Source organism: Drosophila albomicans, chromosome 2R (assembly GCF_009650485.2).
Source record: "Drosophila albomicans strain 15112-1751.03 chromosome 2R, ASM965048v2, whole genome shotgun sequence".
NCBI lineage: Eukaryota > Metazoa > Arthropoda > Insecta > Diptera > Drosophilidae > Drosophila > Drosophila albomicans.
Window position 1 is genome coordinate 15,199,706 of NC_047631.2, and position 14,765 is coordinate 15,214,470.

The following is a 14,765-nucleotide window of genomic DNA, read 5'->3' on the forward strand; positions in this document are numbered from 1 at the left end:
GTTGTTTTACTGTTGTGTCTAATGTACGATGGCACTTTGTGAAGTTGTCTTCCACTTGAAATGCGGCCTCTTTAAAGTGCAACGGTGCGTATGCGCAATTATTAAATGCTGCATAAGAGACCGCCTGCCATTGCTGCATTAAATGTAAATGCAAAATTCAATGTAATTGCTCACAACCATTTGACACGATTTTGTCATGGCGTTAATACCATTAACATTTGCTTGCGCAATAAAAAATTACTGCCAAAATAAAGTGCCAACTCATTGAAACAAATTTCTACTATGCGAAAACGAAAGAGAGTGTGTAAAATAAAGCGTCGATGTCTTCTTCAATTAATGTATTTTTTATCTAGCAATTAAGTTGGTCATGTCAATAACCCGTCATGTCTGTCAATAGTTCTATTAGTCATACTTCATTGAGATATCTCACATTTTTGCATTTAACTTAATCTATTCGCCAACTACGATTAAATATTCGTCCTTTTTGGCTTTCCCTTCATTTGCTCACGTAACCCGTTACAATCCGCCAATTTTACATATTTTTAAATATTTCTCACCATCCTGGGGAGCAAAGCACGCAAATCCGATAAAAGCCTTGTCAAGCCGCCATCAACTGGCGAGCGAAAAAAAAACCAAAAAAAATTGTTTGAGTTGGGGAAGGGTTGACTGAAAGTTGTGCTGTGAAATATGGGTAAAATATAATATGGAAAAATTGTTTAAATATTTTCAAATAGTTTTTTAAACTTATCTGTGAAATAAAATACTTGAGAAGATGTAATAGTGACTTAGCTATAGAGGCTGTAATATATTTTTGCATTTAGCTTTTAATTCCAGCCAAAAAAATATTGTCACTTTGTGATACCCCATCTGATTGAATTTTAATTGGGTATCGTTTGGCAAAAAACGAACAGCAAAAGGCGCTACATTCGTAACTGCACAACATCAGCAAGGGTTGATTGCTGTCCATGCGCGGCACACTTCTTCACACCACCCACTGCCACATAAATGGTGATGGGGAGTGGAGAGGGGCGGGGAGGTAAACCTTTGATGCTTCATCGTTACCCGAATTCAGTTACAGTTACAGTTAATGCGCTGCTGCCCTTGTGCTGGTGTTGCTGTTGCTGTTGATGTTGCTGCACACTAATTTGATTTTTTATACAAATCGAGAGGAGTTCTCGTATTTCGTTATCGACTTTTGTTTGTTAACGCTTAGCTTGCCGATTTTCGAGTTAGTTTGCTGTTGTTGTTTTTTTGCGTTGCACTGAATTTTTGTGTTTTTTGTGATTTCACTTGCAACGGAAATAACTTCCATAGTGGCGCGCATCGCGATGTAAAATTTGCATTCAATGTCAATTTATGCAAATTACATTGTCAGTCAGCTACCGCATATTGAATTAGCTGTTACCGAGCAGCACCACAGGGATTGCCACTCGACAGTCGACAATCGACACTCGACACTCGACAGTTGAAAGAAGACAAGACAAAACTGTGGCCAATTGATGGGCTATTTGTTAATTATGCGAGGATTGCAAGTAGCCAAACGCGAGAGCAGCCGCTGGCAACACAGTCAGACGATAGAGAAATTTAATTCCATTTGTATTACTTTTGCAAAAAGGAAAAGAGCCGAAAATATGAATGGGTTGACCGAACACTCTGGCAGTCTGGCAGGCTGGCAGTCCGAGCCAAGCCGGTCAGCCAGAAGGTCGAGCAAGTGAGTGCGCCGGACGTGGCCGACAAAACGAACAATAGAGCGTAAAATAAGTGCAAAAAGCAGGCTGGCAGCGGCATAAAAAGAAAATGGAAAACTTTGAGAGAGCGCAGAAAATTCAGCGAAATGAAAAATGAACAAAGTGCCCTAATGGCAAAGCATTCTGAACGTAAACGGAGCGGGGCCGGGGGATGAGATTGGAATTGGACGATGGGTGGCGGAGGCGAAGACGGAGGGGGTACCATACAATGTACAGCATGTACTTATTCAAAAGAAAAGAAAGAAAAAAACAGCAGAGGTAGCAGCAGCACTGACATCATGAAGAAAAAAAAAACTGCTTCAATTGAACAGTTAAACTTCCATTAATTGTGCGCTGCGACTCTGCAGCTGGGTCTGGGCAGTCTGAATGGCAATGGCAAGGGGAGGCAGGGTGAAGTCAGCTTCCCGTGCCAACTGTGTCAGTCTCAAATTTCAAATGCATGAAATGCCTGCGCAAACAGGTCAGTTGCCGCAACTGTGGCAAGTTATTTGAGGCTGGCCAATTGTAAATGTGCTTGTCAATTGAGCTGGAGCTGGAACTGGAGACGGCCGAGGAGGCGGAGAGCCGACCGAAAAGCTGAGCAATTCAATTACATGATTGTGTCATTACTGCCAACAATAAGGGCCGAACGAAATTAACCAACATTTGGGCAGCTAATTGGTTGACTCAATGGCCCAAGCTGCTCGTGTGGAAATCCAATTGGGACAATCCTCCGGTAGCTACAACGAACGCACAGGACCTAAAGTGTCGCCAGTGTCACACTTCATTGAAGACTGTCAAAAATTTTCAATTTACCAAATTAGCAGGCAGACCAAGCAAAAAAAAACTGAAGCAAGAACAGCTAAATACGCTCCAATGGACGCAGATGGAATGAGGAGTGGAAGTGGAGCAATGACACCAAATAAGTATTAAGTTGAAAGTAATGATGCTGGGCCGGATGAGAATCGCCAGCTGCTGATAATGAAATACTCCTAGCCAACAAAAGGTTCTTCAAGTGTATCTATAGCCGTGGCTAATCTGCTAACAATCATAAAAAAAAAAAAAAATAACATAAAAACATTGCCTACATTAAAGCGCAATTTATATTTTAAAGCAAAACTCTTTAAAAAGCAATACGGGTAAAAAGATGAATAATAAAACCAATACGCAAAAAAATGAGAGCACAAAACGGATATATATATTAACACATAAATACAGGAGAACAAGTGCGAACAGGCAACATAAATCATTGGCAGCAAAATGAAAAGCTTTGCGCAACAAGTCGACGAAACAATAAAAATCTGCGTTAGAAGCAGCCACAAGCAACGAACCAAACGAATGGCTGCAAATTTCACACCCCCAATCCATGAGACTGAGTTTGAGTCTGAGTCGGAGCTGGAGTTGGAGTCGGAGGTTGCAAGCTGAAGCTGAAGCTGTGGAACGACGGTTGACCGACCCAAAAGAAATACATGCTAAATTAATATATATTAGTATTAATGGCTGGCACAGTGTGTAGAGCGGTCGGAAGCTGCTGGGGATGGGACTGAGTGGAAAGTGATTGCGACTTTACGGCTTTGTGAGTATCCAATTAAATAAAGGAGCTCGTATGAATTTCAGCAGTTTAAAATTTAACTTGAATTTATTTAATAAATTGTTGAATGAATTCACGAATGAAAGAAGGCGAAAAAGTTGAAAGAAAAAAAAACTAAGAAGAAAACTTTAAGACTATTTAAATAAACGATCCAAAGTGATTTTCAATATTCACCTAACAATGGTAATCAATTCCATCTTTCTATTTGCAACGTGTATTGCATGTTCCATAACAATAGATTAAATTGATTTGATTGGATTGACGCTCGCTGTAATTAAAAAACAATTTAACAATTATAAACCAATCATACTTTCACATTTTGCGGCACCATAAAGGTGGAATCCAAAAACCAGTTGGTAGCATTATTATTTTTTTGCTAGGTTTTATTTTGTTAAACTCACAATCCGGGCAATTTGTGGTTCATGCTTTTCTACAACGAGATCTGACATGATTTATGCTTTCAGCATTCAAAAACCTTTTTTGGCATTACACTGGTATAACTAACTATATACACACGTCGCACATAATATCCGCTTTTTTTTATGTGTCGTCACTTTTTCAACATGACAAAAAGGCTTAAATATTAAACTTTACGAATTTCGCTCTCTACTTCTCTTTGTGACATTAAATCCGTTTATAAATCGCGTAAAAAGCCTTGATATGGTTTTTAGTAATATACTTGTGAAATTATTTTAAAAATTCCAAATATTTTTTATGCACAACGTTAGCGAATTCATTTCTAAAAAGTAGAAAGACAGTGAACGGCAAATTGTTGACAATTTCATTTATTAACTATTGAAACTATTTATAAGGTTTCTACATTTTTGTTGTGTTAAATCTATTTAATTTCCAACACCATTTAAATTTAATTATATCGAAGTTTTGAAGATTCCTTTTTCATATATCAGCGAGGTGTCATAAGACTTTTGCACTTATGGCAAAAAGTAATGCTATTATTAAAGAAAAGGAAAAAGTTGTTTTCATTTTTAAAAATGCAAACTGCAAAAGCTTACTTGTGGATCGGCTTTCTTCCAGCACTGATGGAACCACCAAGCTTTGTGACACAGCGTGTCGCCCTCAGGATGAATGCAATGCTGCGCCATTCCCATCAGTTTGTCCCGGATGGAATGAGGAACGGAGTGAAAGAGTGTCTCCAGATGCACATCACCATTATCATCGACCACTTCGAATTCATGGAATAAGCAATTCATGTAGCACTTGAGTTTCTCATCCTCATGTATTTCACCATCACTGAACTCCTTAATAGCCGCTGTGTGGGTTGGCAATCATTAAATTAATTGCAGGTGAATGCATTCAGGTTTTCAACTCACCCTCACTGACGCCGGTTTGCTCAACGCAGGTGTCGTGAAAAAGCTTGGCCATTTTGAGTACGTTTGACGGTGGATACTGCAATTAAAATGCGTGACTTAAGTCGACTGCAGAAGGACTCTGTCTCATGCACTTTATTAACTCACGTTGTCAGCACGCTGTGCTGAGGTTGGCCTCAAGAGCGCACCACTGAGCACAGACAAGACGATTAACAGGCATGCTGCAACAGGACGACGTCGACGATTTTGACCAAAGTCACTCAAAGCCATTTTCATGTAGCTCGTCTCTGAAACGACAACAACAACAACAACAAAAAAGCATGTATATTCGCTCGGCCTTGTTTGCGAGTTGTGAAAAGGCGAAACAAAAGCGACAATGCATAGCAAAAACATAAAACAAAAAAAAGAAGGAAAACAAAAAGTGGCAAGAAGTGTTGGGTGAACGAACTAGAAAATACACTGCAAACCAAATGCAAAAAATATTTATTATTAATTTCAATTGAACTCAAATCTCGGAAGCATGATAAAATCAATGTACAATTTCTTCTAAAAATATGTCAAATTGAGTGTAGCAATTCAGCTACCTATCTTTAGTTAGGGTATGAGGAAGGAGCTCAACATGCAGGATGAAAATGGACAGAGAAAGTGGAAGCGACGACGACGTCGACGTGCCACGCGTGACAGCTGGACAATGACAATGTATGTATGTTTGTGTATATTTGTATCTGAGTGACAGTGTGTATGTGTGTGTGTATGTGTGAGAGAGTGTGCGACGGTTTTTCTAAGTGCGGCTTTTTTGTAATTTTTATTTGAGGAAGCCATGAGAGGAAACCAACAAAAAATCATTTGTTTCTTGCTAGCTCAGCGCACGCTAAATTAATTCCAAACCGCCAGCTGAACAAAAAGCTGCTCGCCAAACGGAAACGGAAATGTGGCTGAGACGTCGGGGCTTCAGCGCAGTTGTCAACGTTCTTTCATTCAATGCACAATCGTCGTGTTAATTTTGACAAGCAGATGCCCACGTGCGACACGCCTGCCTCCCTTCTCAAGCCCAAGCGACGTATATAAAGACCGGGTATAAAATTTGCCATTGGCCCTTGGCTCCTCTCCTTTGAAATCGCGCACCGAACACGAAAATACAAAATACGAAATACGGAATACAATACAAAGTCGTCAACTTTTGCACAAATGTCACTTTTGTTTCTTCAAATGTCAACGCAACAACCGAAACAAAGCCACAAAAGGACGTTGCCTCACACTCGAACACACACACACCATGCACACATACATTCGCCTACACACACACATACACACGCGAGCATTCATAAAGAACGAATGAAATTACAATAACAGCAACAGTTAGCATGTGTATGGACATCACAGTTGGCTATGGCATGAACGATGGATGGTTTTTTAATTGCCATTTCAATTTTCGTTATGTGAATTGCCGTTGAAAGTTGACGTGTTGCTTTTTTTTGTTTTTGTTTTTTGTTCCTACTTTGTTGTTGTTGTTGTTGTTGTATGTATGTAGGATCCGTTCCCTTGAAACTATCAAAAAATGCTTTCGTCAGACGAGACACAGAAATTGTTTGACAACCGCAGTCACAATTGAATTTGCTTTATTGACAATTCAAGCGACGTGCTTTATATTCGTTTTTGGCCAAGTTACCTTCTGCTTGGATGCCCCAACTGCATGCAATATTAATCTATTGGCCTTTGAAATGTCTATATTTAAGTAATAGTCTATATTACTCCAACTCTGTGCATGCATCGCATAGCCAAGCCTCACGCCCAACTGCGTGAGATCAATTGCTAGTTGTCCACAACGAAATTCAAATGTATTTTCTGTGTCAAGTACAAGTCAGTTCACTGCACAATGTTGATTCGTAGCTTATCATTATTCAATACCTATTTTAATAAAAGGGCAGCTAATCTAATTCACTAGCTAAACACAGTAATATGTGAGTCTTCTTAACCGACAATTACTGAAAACGTTTGAATTCAAATCTATATATTAAATACATGCAATAGTAAATAATAGTAGAGAATTTTAATTTTGCATTCGAATTGCAATTTGTGTGTCAGAATCGAATTTGTTTTATTGTATTTTAAATTTGTGATTTGCATTTATAATTTCTAATTCCCAAAACCATACTAAAAACTTGCAATTCTTTTTTATAACATGAAATAATTGGCTGGGTCAGCTTTCTTCCAGCATTGATGTAACCACCAGACTTTGTCATTTAATGTGGCACCCTGCAAGACCATACAATCCTTTGCCATGCCCATAATCACATCCTTTAATTCCGCTGGCAACATCTGGAATAATTGTTCGAGCATCACATCGCCATTGGCATCGACTAAATTGAGCTCAAGGAAAACACAGCCCATATACGACTTGAGTTTCGCATCTTCAGCACCTGGTCCCTTACTGGTAATGAACTTTTCAATTGCCGCTGTAGACGAAGTGAAGTAGATTGAATATTCCGACTTAAATTTACTTTTCTTTAACAAACCATCCGAGCTGCCAGATTTTTTGAGACAAGTATCGCGAATAGGACGAACCGCTTTAAGAAACTCCGGTGAGAGTGTCTAGGATAAAAGGGATAATCGAATAGTTTACCATATTTCACATTTTTATACAAACCACAGCAGCAAAGCTCGTCACAGAAAAACTCAAGAGAACCGTGACAACGAGAAATTTAACCATTTTGACTGAACTTGAACAACTGTTTTAATTAAATTACGCGACAAAACGATTACGCTTGCCTTTTTATTGAATCGCCCATTGCATATCAATGCCGTTGTTAGAAAGCTGATCTTTGGACAAGTGAAAACAAATTAAGGATTACGGTTGCAGTGACAACTGCAATTGCTTGCAAATTGCCAGATTTGACATGAAAATTGCTGAAATCAATGTACGAATTAGATGTCCGATTGTCAGTTATCAACTTAACGCCGCCCAATTTTTCAATTGTTTTAGCAACTGTATTTTTCTTTATTGCAATTGCAAATATTAATGTGTGTTTTCTACAAGCTTAGAATTATTGCTTGACAATCACTTAATTTAAAAGCATTATTCAAATTTGATATTCTATGCAAAACGAAAACGAAAATTGCAAATGAGGAAAACGCACTATAATTATTAATGCAGCACTCAGATGCACATTAATTTTATTGCGTTGCCAATGCTTGTCGATGCATAAAATTATAGATGCGCTCTTTAGATAGCGCTAATTAAATAATTAAATATGCTTTAGGCTATAGCAGTCAGCGGATTTATGAGCACAATTCATCAGACGGGACAATTATGACTGCAAATATATCAAAATATGAGCAGAGGACTTTATGACTTAACCTCAAGGCCAAATTGGCAACAGCTGCGGCTAAAAACTGCATGCGTCATTTTATTTTCATTCATTTATTAAATGTTTTTGTTATACGTTTTTAATTTTTTTTGTATTTTTTTGTTGGTGAATGCTGGTGCAAAATGCTAAATATAAAACAACTAATATAGAAAAAAAACATGTAAATAAAAACATAAATCATAAGCCAGAAGAGTTTACTTGTTCGGGGGGTTCATTGTGTCCGTGTCTCGCATTCGCTGCCCTTCGTCATCGCTCAAATGAGAAAGTAATGCTGCAAAGGTAATTTATTAGGATGACGCTGCCACAAACCAGAACCAGAAACAGCGCCACCAACCAGCGTTGTGCTAATCAGGTGCAATGACACTCACCTTGGGATCCGCCTGCTTCCAGCAACGATGCAGCCAGAAAGCGCGCTCGCATTTGTTATCGCCCTTGGGATAGAGACAACGTTTGCCCATGTTAACCGCAATGTCGTGCATCGAGTCGGGAATGCGATCCAGCAGCTTCTCCAGGTGCACCTCGCCATCCTCGTGCAACACATCCGTCTGGTCAAACACACAGTACATATAACACTTGAGCTTTTCGTCCTCATGCACTTCGCCATCGCTGAACTCCTTAATTGCTTCTGCAGTGACACAAGACACAAGACACAAGCAGTGAGAGATGTTCACATCACAGCCGGAATCAAATGCACACGGCAAGTCGCCACTTTGCGGAGCTCATTAAGCTGCATCTGCTTACCTTCGGTGACGCCTGTCTTCTGCACACAACTATCGTGCACCGGCGCCAACTCCTTCAGCATCTCTGGCGGCGGATACTGTGAAAAGCATATAACATTAATATTTCGCAGCCATATTATGTATGGCTGTAATTGAGTCTAAGCTGCAGCGACTTAGATATCTAATCGCAGATCGCATCGAGCGATGAAATAGAGCTCTGTTTTCTTTTTCTCTTTTTGCTTACCGTTTCATCTCGTCTTAGTTCAGCTGACATGCTGCCTGAAATGGCCAGCAGAGACAGCAATAAAATGCTAAAAATGTTAATAGTTGCGCGCAGTGACATCATGGAGCAGCAGCTGCAGCTGGAGTCGTTGGTCAAGTCGTGTTGGCAACGTGACACTGTCGGGGTCGAAAGCTAGCGGTAAGCTACGGAAGCACGTGAGACGCAGGATATCAAGGATCAAGGATTTAGTGGCACTGCAGCCAGCTTACTGTGTACGTGTAGCTAAGGGTATTAGCAGACGAAATTGAATGACTTTCGCAGGCAACCAGCGAGTTAATGCCCAAATGTCAAATGCGGAATGCAACTGCAAGTGCTAGTCATGTGGTCCCTTTATAGGGCATTGAAGTTGTGGAACAAACGCGGTACAAGTTCAGCACAGATCTGAGCAATTAGCTGTTATTAATCGGCCGAAAGTCTTACCTATAATTAAGACAGCGAACGGAGTCAATAATTTGTCAATGAAAGAGCAATCAGCAAGGCGCGAAAATAGATGGTTTGGGCCACAATAATCATACGCCATGTTTGCCAAGATGGCGACACCAGCCCACACACACGCTCCGAAATGAGCTGGTGGCATGAGATGCCTGGCTGGCTAGCTGCCGGCAACAAGTTAATAGCGAAAACAACACGCATACAACGATTAAATATAATGTGTACACCTAGTCTCAGTCTCCAAGTCTCAGTCTCTAGGTTTCAAGTCCAGACGACCGTCATTTGTCCCACACGAAACGCGTTAATTACGGACATTGCAGTATATTTTTTTTCTGTTGTTTTTTATTTCGCTATTGTTCTCATATTCATTAATTATTATGCAAGCTAAGCGCTCGGCAAAAGTTTTCGGGTTTGGGGGGGGGCCGCATACTTTGACATGCAAGCGCAACGTGTCAAATTAATTTTTAATAGCCACCCATACCGAGAGTCGCCAACTTTCGTTTGAATGCTGCCAAATAATAGATTTAAACGATGGCGCTCGACAGCAGCGCAGCTGTTAAGGGCCTGTGCATTATAATTAAAGTTGGGGTCACGTTTGGGGTCATTCTGGCTCGCCTCGTTACACAGCGCTTTATTCACGTCTTTCCCCACCAAAATATACATACGCATAAAGGCTTAGGCAAGTTGCACCATTCAACTTGATATGTGGATGTTGCTGGTGTCGACTGTCGGTGTCGTTGTTGTTGCTCCATCATTGTCCTTGTCGTCGTCCTGTTTGCCATAATTGCGCAGTGTGTTGAAGGCGTTTAATGCTACAATGGCAACAGCTTGCGTTTGTGTCCGTGCAAGCCGTGTTTGTGTTCATATCTGTGTGTGTGTGTATTGACAGCTGACACTTGCAAATTAGACGCCGGCAGGCAAATGGTCAACAGCAGAATGCAGCATGCAGCATGCAGCATATGTTGCACAACACAACTTATTGACACCTTATTTGCGCTCACAAAACGAACGCACATCTCGTTTGCGGTTTGCACATGCAATTTACATGTGTAATTTTTCGTCCAAGCTGCATGATAAAGTTGCTGCTACTGCTCTCTTTGGATCGGCAGTCGAAAAACCGCATTGGCACTGGCAGTGGCAGTGGCAGCGACCAGTTACAACATTGTCAGTGCCACACACACTCACACATAGTGGAACGCAGTGGACAACTTCGTTAAACGAACTGCAGAATTGTGCACAGTTTGTCAGCAGCTGAGGAGCAAAATTTGAATGGCGCGTTTGTTGCGGCCATTTGTATGGACTCTTGTGGTTGATGCCGGACATAATCGATTTACTGTACTGGCCGTAGCCGTAGTCGTCTTCTGTTCTGTTGTTACTACGCATTTCATCAACATCCTGTTTTATACACTCTTCCACTCGAGTACTAAATACTCGGACTGCTGCTGCGTAAAAGGGTAACACTCCATTCAGGGTGAGTGAGAGAGATAGAGAGCTCCAATGAATTATAATTAATGATTGCGGCCTGGGCGATGGCTTAGCCTTTTAAATTTATAGCTCGGCCAGCAGCCGACTCAGCCTCAGCACAATAAATTTAAATTAGCACTAGGCAAATAAATACACACAATAAATAACTGGGCAAGGTCAACAACAACAGTTTAGGATGCTCACTGCTCGAGGATGGTCATTTGATATGCATTTAGCGTTTTGCCGTTCAACATTTTATTGCTCGTTATTATTATAGAATTGCCCGTAATTATTATTTGCATTATTATTTACAATCAGGTCAGCATAAGGTTGCCACTCGAATGCTACGTTTGTTATGCTATATTTATATATTATGCATTCAGTATTTTTTTTTTTTTTTTTTTTTTTTGTATTTTCTACTCAAAGCGCCGCTCAAAGCCAGGCAGGCAACTTGCATCATTAACATATTCACAGTCTATTAATTTTCAGTGCAACACTCAACACACTCGACACTCAGTACTCGGGCACTCAACACTCAACATTCAACACTCAAGTCTCGAGTCAAGTTGTCGATGGCAGTTGGTTTCAGCCGTTCAGCCTTTGGCAACATAATTAGAAAGTTTTGTACTTAAATGCAAGTTGAGCATGCGGCCAGTCTAATGAATGCATTAAGCCAAAGTGCAGGCCAAGTACGCGTTAGAAATGTGCCATTATAACTACAAGTATATGAACTGGAACTGCCAAATGCCCCCCGACCACTCCATCACCATCGTAGCCCCGCCCCTTTACTGCATCTATCACTCTCCCTTTTACTACAACTAAAAGTATAATGTTGATGTTAGTAAGAGTAATCGAGGTCATTACATGATTAGTATAAAACCTAGGGTCGTTTTTCCTATTTGCAAAATATTAACTTTTGAGACCCATTCAACTCGCATTAAACTAACATCAAGCGTATTTCCATTTTTGTGCCTTACTCGTTTTAAATATATGTAAATTATTGTTAATTATTGTTATTGCCATAAATACAGCAAGTGCGTATAATTGACCGATTTGGACTGATTCTGATTACTTGGTAATTGGATGCAAATGCAGGTGAATTGCGGGGCGGGTTGCTGAAAATTTAAATACAATCGCTCTCATCTTTATGCATGACCCATAAAATTGGTCATAAATGCATAAAATGGCATGCCATTAAAAATTAATTAAGGGAAAAATATACAGCACACATGCGCAAATTTATTACAGTTTTGATATTGAATTCAACAACAGCAACAGCTACAGCAACAAATGTTGTGAGTGAGCCGAGTGATAAATAACATTTCGTTTGCAGCAGCAATAAATGCATTAAAAGTCATTTAATATTTTGCCAAACGTTCAAAAATGTTAAACGGGTTTTAAAATATACAAAAAATATATATAATAAACGCATCGACAAGTGGTAAACGCTTAAGTAAAATGGGGCTAGCGACATTTGAGGATCCCATTCCATCGACCTCCCGCCGTTGGCAATGTCATTGATATTCATGAGCCCTGGGCGTTTGAACTTGACAGTGATTAAGATTTGACTGTCCTAACCAAAACACCAAAAGCGAAAAAAAAATAAAAAAAAAATCCCAAACCAAATAACAAAATGAATACCAAAAAAATAATAATAAAAAGAGAGCAACACAACCAAATACAAAAAAAAAAAAAGAAAGAAAAGGCTGCTGGTATTCGCTTTACAAATGTAAATTAGACCGCCATTTTTTGCGCTGTGTGCCAGAGATATTTTAATTTAGTCTGTAAAAATGACACGGCCACAAACAAAAAGGCGAAGCGGGCTGTGATGTTTGCCCTTTGTTTTGTTAGCCCAGCCAAGCATCTGGGCCAGGCCATCTTTGGCTTGGCCCTTTTTCGTTTTCGGCTTTCGTTTTTGCATTTTGGCTGTGGTGATTTTCAAGTCAAAAGCGCGGCGGCTACATCAAAAGGGTTTGGCAGCGTGGAGTCAGGCGTGGGTATGGAAATTTTTCAGCTGTCGAATTTTTATGCGAAAATGTCAAGCGGCTAGCAACACAACACAAAACTGAAAAAATGTAATAAAACCCAAATAAAAGGCAAATGACGGCAATTTAATGGTTCAGTCGCGAAAACAATAGTGTTGTTTTTGTTTTTATTGTTGTTGTTGTTGTTGTTGGTGGAGGTGGTGTTGCTGTGCTTGTTGTGGCTAAGAGAAATGTGAAATGTGTAATGTGTTTTTGAAAGCCAAAGTTGGCTCCTGCTGCTGTTGGCTACCTATGAAGTTTTTTATCTGCAAGCTGCAGCTGCTCTGAAAGTTGTCGTTGTTGTTACTGCTGCTGCTGCAGCGGGCAGTGCAAAAGTAAACTTTAATTATAGCTGGACAGCACAGTGTTCCTAATGAATGCTCTGCTCCTCTCGCCCTGCCACCTGCCATGCCTTGCCTTGCCTTGCCTTGCCTTGCCTTGCAGTGGACCCCAAAGTGTGCTCTGCGCACTTGCTGCGATTTCTATTTGCCAGAATTTGCCTTATTAAAACTTTTCGTCAACTTGAGAGCGAGAGCGAGTGAGAGTCTGGCGATCCATTTGGTCTTTAAGCTTGGCTGTTGCCATAGCCACTGCGCTTTGGTCTTACGTAGTATTTATATATTTATTTGCATGACAACAGCAGCAGCAAGCCAAAAATTTAATTAGATTTAAATTCTTGGATGTCTAATGTGCCGCTTGACGTTCTTTTCTTCTTTTTTTTTTGCTTTCTCTCTCTCTCTCTCTTTTTCACACACACTTTGTTTCTCTCTCTTTACAGATATATATTTTTTTTGCTGCACGGAAATTTGTCTTTACAAGTTTTTGGCGTTGCCAGCCCAGAAATTGTTTAATTAAAAGTTTTGTGCCGCTCTTGTTGTGCTTTTTATGAACACGCTCTCAGTTTCGTTTTACTTTAATTTTTGTTCACTTGGTTGTTTTTTTTTGCTTTGCCATTCATCCTGCAACACTTAAACACAACAAACACTGCAACCCGAAAGTAGGCAAACTAAAAATGATTTAATTAATTTGACTCGACTCGACTCGACTCGACGCGGCATGCCACGCCGTGGCACGTTGCGATGGACGTCGTCGCGTTGTCTTTTTGGTAGTGAACCTATTAATATTATTAAATACCTTTTCATTGAGCTGCTGCTACGAACGAGGCCTTTTGTGCTTATTAATAGGCAGCCATTCAAGTTAAAAGTGCTTAGATTTTAATTAAATAAAAAAATACACATCAAAGTATATTGTTCAGTTTTTTAATTAATAATTAATAATTCCAGATCGTTCAGCCAGACGAAACTTAAACACAAATTGTGTGGAAATCCACTTTAACATGACACAATAATTCGGGGGACTTTACAAATTTTCTTTGGGTATTGCAAGCAAATCAACGATAAACTGCAGCAATAGATATTGGATTGTATTTGATCCCTCAAAAGACTCAACAACTGGCTGCTGGTTGTTGAGTGGCAGACAAAGGCCTAGACAATATATTTGCCTTTTATACGTTTATACGGAGCATTCAGAGTACGCAATTAAAACGTAAAACCAATCAACAAATTCCATACTCTCTCGTTGCTCTCTCGGTGCAAAGCGAGAAAAACCAGGCAGCGGTATAGACTGATAATGCCAAGGATACATTCACACACATGCAACAAAAAACCGTGTGCATGTGTGTGAATATATGTATGTATGTACATATGTAGCAAAGTAGCAATAAAAAGTATTGGACAATTGGAAAAACCGAAGCCGACTGGACCACAGAGCCACAGCACAAAACTTTTCCAGTCATCTTCATCTCAGGTTGACACCCAGTTGGCTCTCGA

General features: G+C 39.9%; 3 protein-coding genes across 5 annotated transcripts; all 3 read right to left on the reverse strand.

Annotated features, from left to right (window-relative positions):
- Positions 1-4,094: 4,094 nt before the first annotated feature.
- On the reverse strand, positions 4,095-6,259 carry LOC117576597 (general odorant-binding protein 83a-like). 2 transcript variants are annotated; one of them, XM_034261490.2, is made up of 5 exons: positions 6,145-6,259; positions 4,794-4,933; positions 4,650-4,725; positions 4,332-4,588; positions 4,095-4,268 (listed from the first exon to the last, which is right to left on the reverse strand). In XM_034261490.2, exons 2-5 carry the CDS (start codon positions 4,920-4,922, stop codon positions 4,251-4,253), a joined length of 480 nt encoding a protein of 159 aa, XP_034117381.1. In that variant the 5' UTR covers positions 4,923-4,933; positions 6,145-6,259; the 3' UTR covers positions 4,095-4,250. The 2 variants fall into 2 exon arrangements, with proteins under 2 accessions (XP_034117381.1, XP_051863173.1); XM_052007213.1 differs by lacking the exon at positions 6,145-6,259 and adding an exon at positions 5,719-5,739.
- A 153-nt stretch (positions 6,260-6,412) lies between these two features.
- LOC117576599 (general odorant-binding protein 83a-like) lies at positions 6,413-7,356 on the reverse strand. Its single transcript, XM_052006848.1, has 3 exons — positions 7,294-7,356; positions 7,138-7,238; positions 6,413-7,077 (listed from the first exon to the last, which is right to left on the reverse strand). The coding sequence occupies exons 1-3, from the start codon at positions 7,354-7,356 to the stop codon at positions 6,822-6,824; spliced, it is 420 nt and encodes a 139-aa protein (XP_051862808.1). The 3' UTR covers positions 6,413-6,821.
- A 747-nt stretch (positions 7,357-8,103) lies between these two features.
- On the reverse strand, positions 8,104-9,325 carry LOC117576598 (general odorant-binding protein 83a-like). 2 transcript variants are annotated; one of them, XM_034261492.2, is made up of 5 exons: positions 9,226-9,325; positions 8,978-9,159; positions 8,756-8,831; positions 8,383-8,639; positions 8,104-8,285 (listed from the first exon to the last, which is right to left on the reverse strand). In XM_034261492.2, the coding sequence occupies exons 2-5, from the start codon at positions 9,077-9,079 to the stop codon at positions 8,268-8,270; spliced, it is 453 nt and encodes a 150-aa protein (XP_034117383.1). In that variant the 5' UTR covers positions 9,080-9,159; positions 9,226-9,325; the 3' UTR covers positions 8,104-8,267. The 2 variants fall into 2 exon arrangements, with proteins under 2 accessions (XP_034117383.1, XP_034117382.1); XM_034261491.2 differs by having other exon boundaries at positions 8,978-9,322.
- Between the last annotated feature and the right edge of the window lie 5,440 nt (positions 9,326-14,765).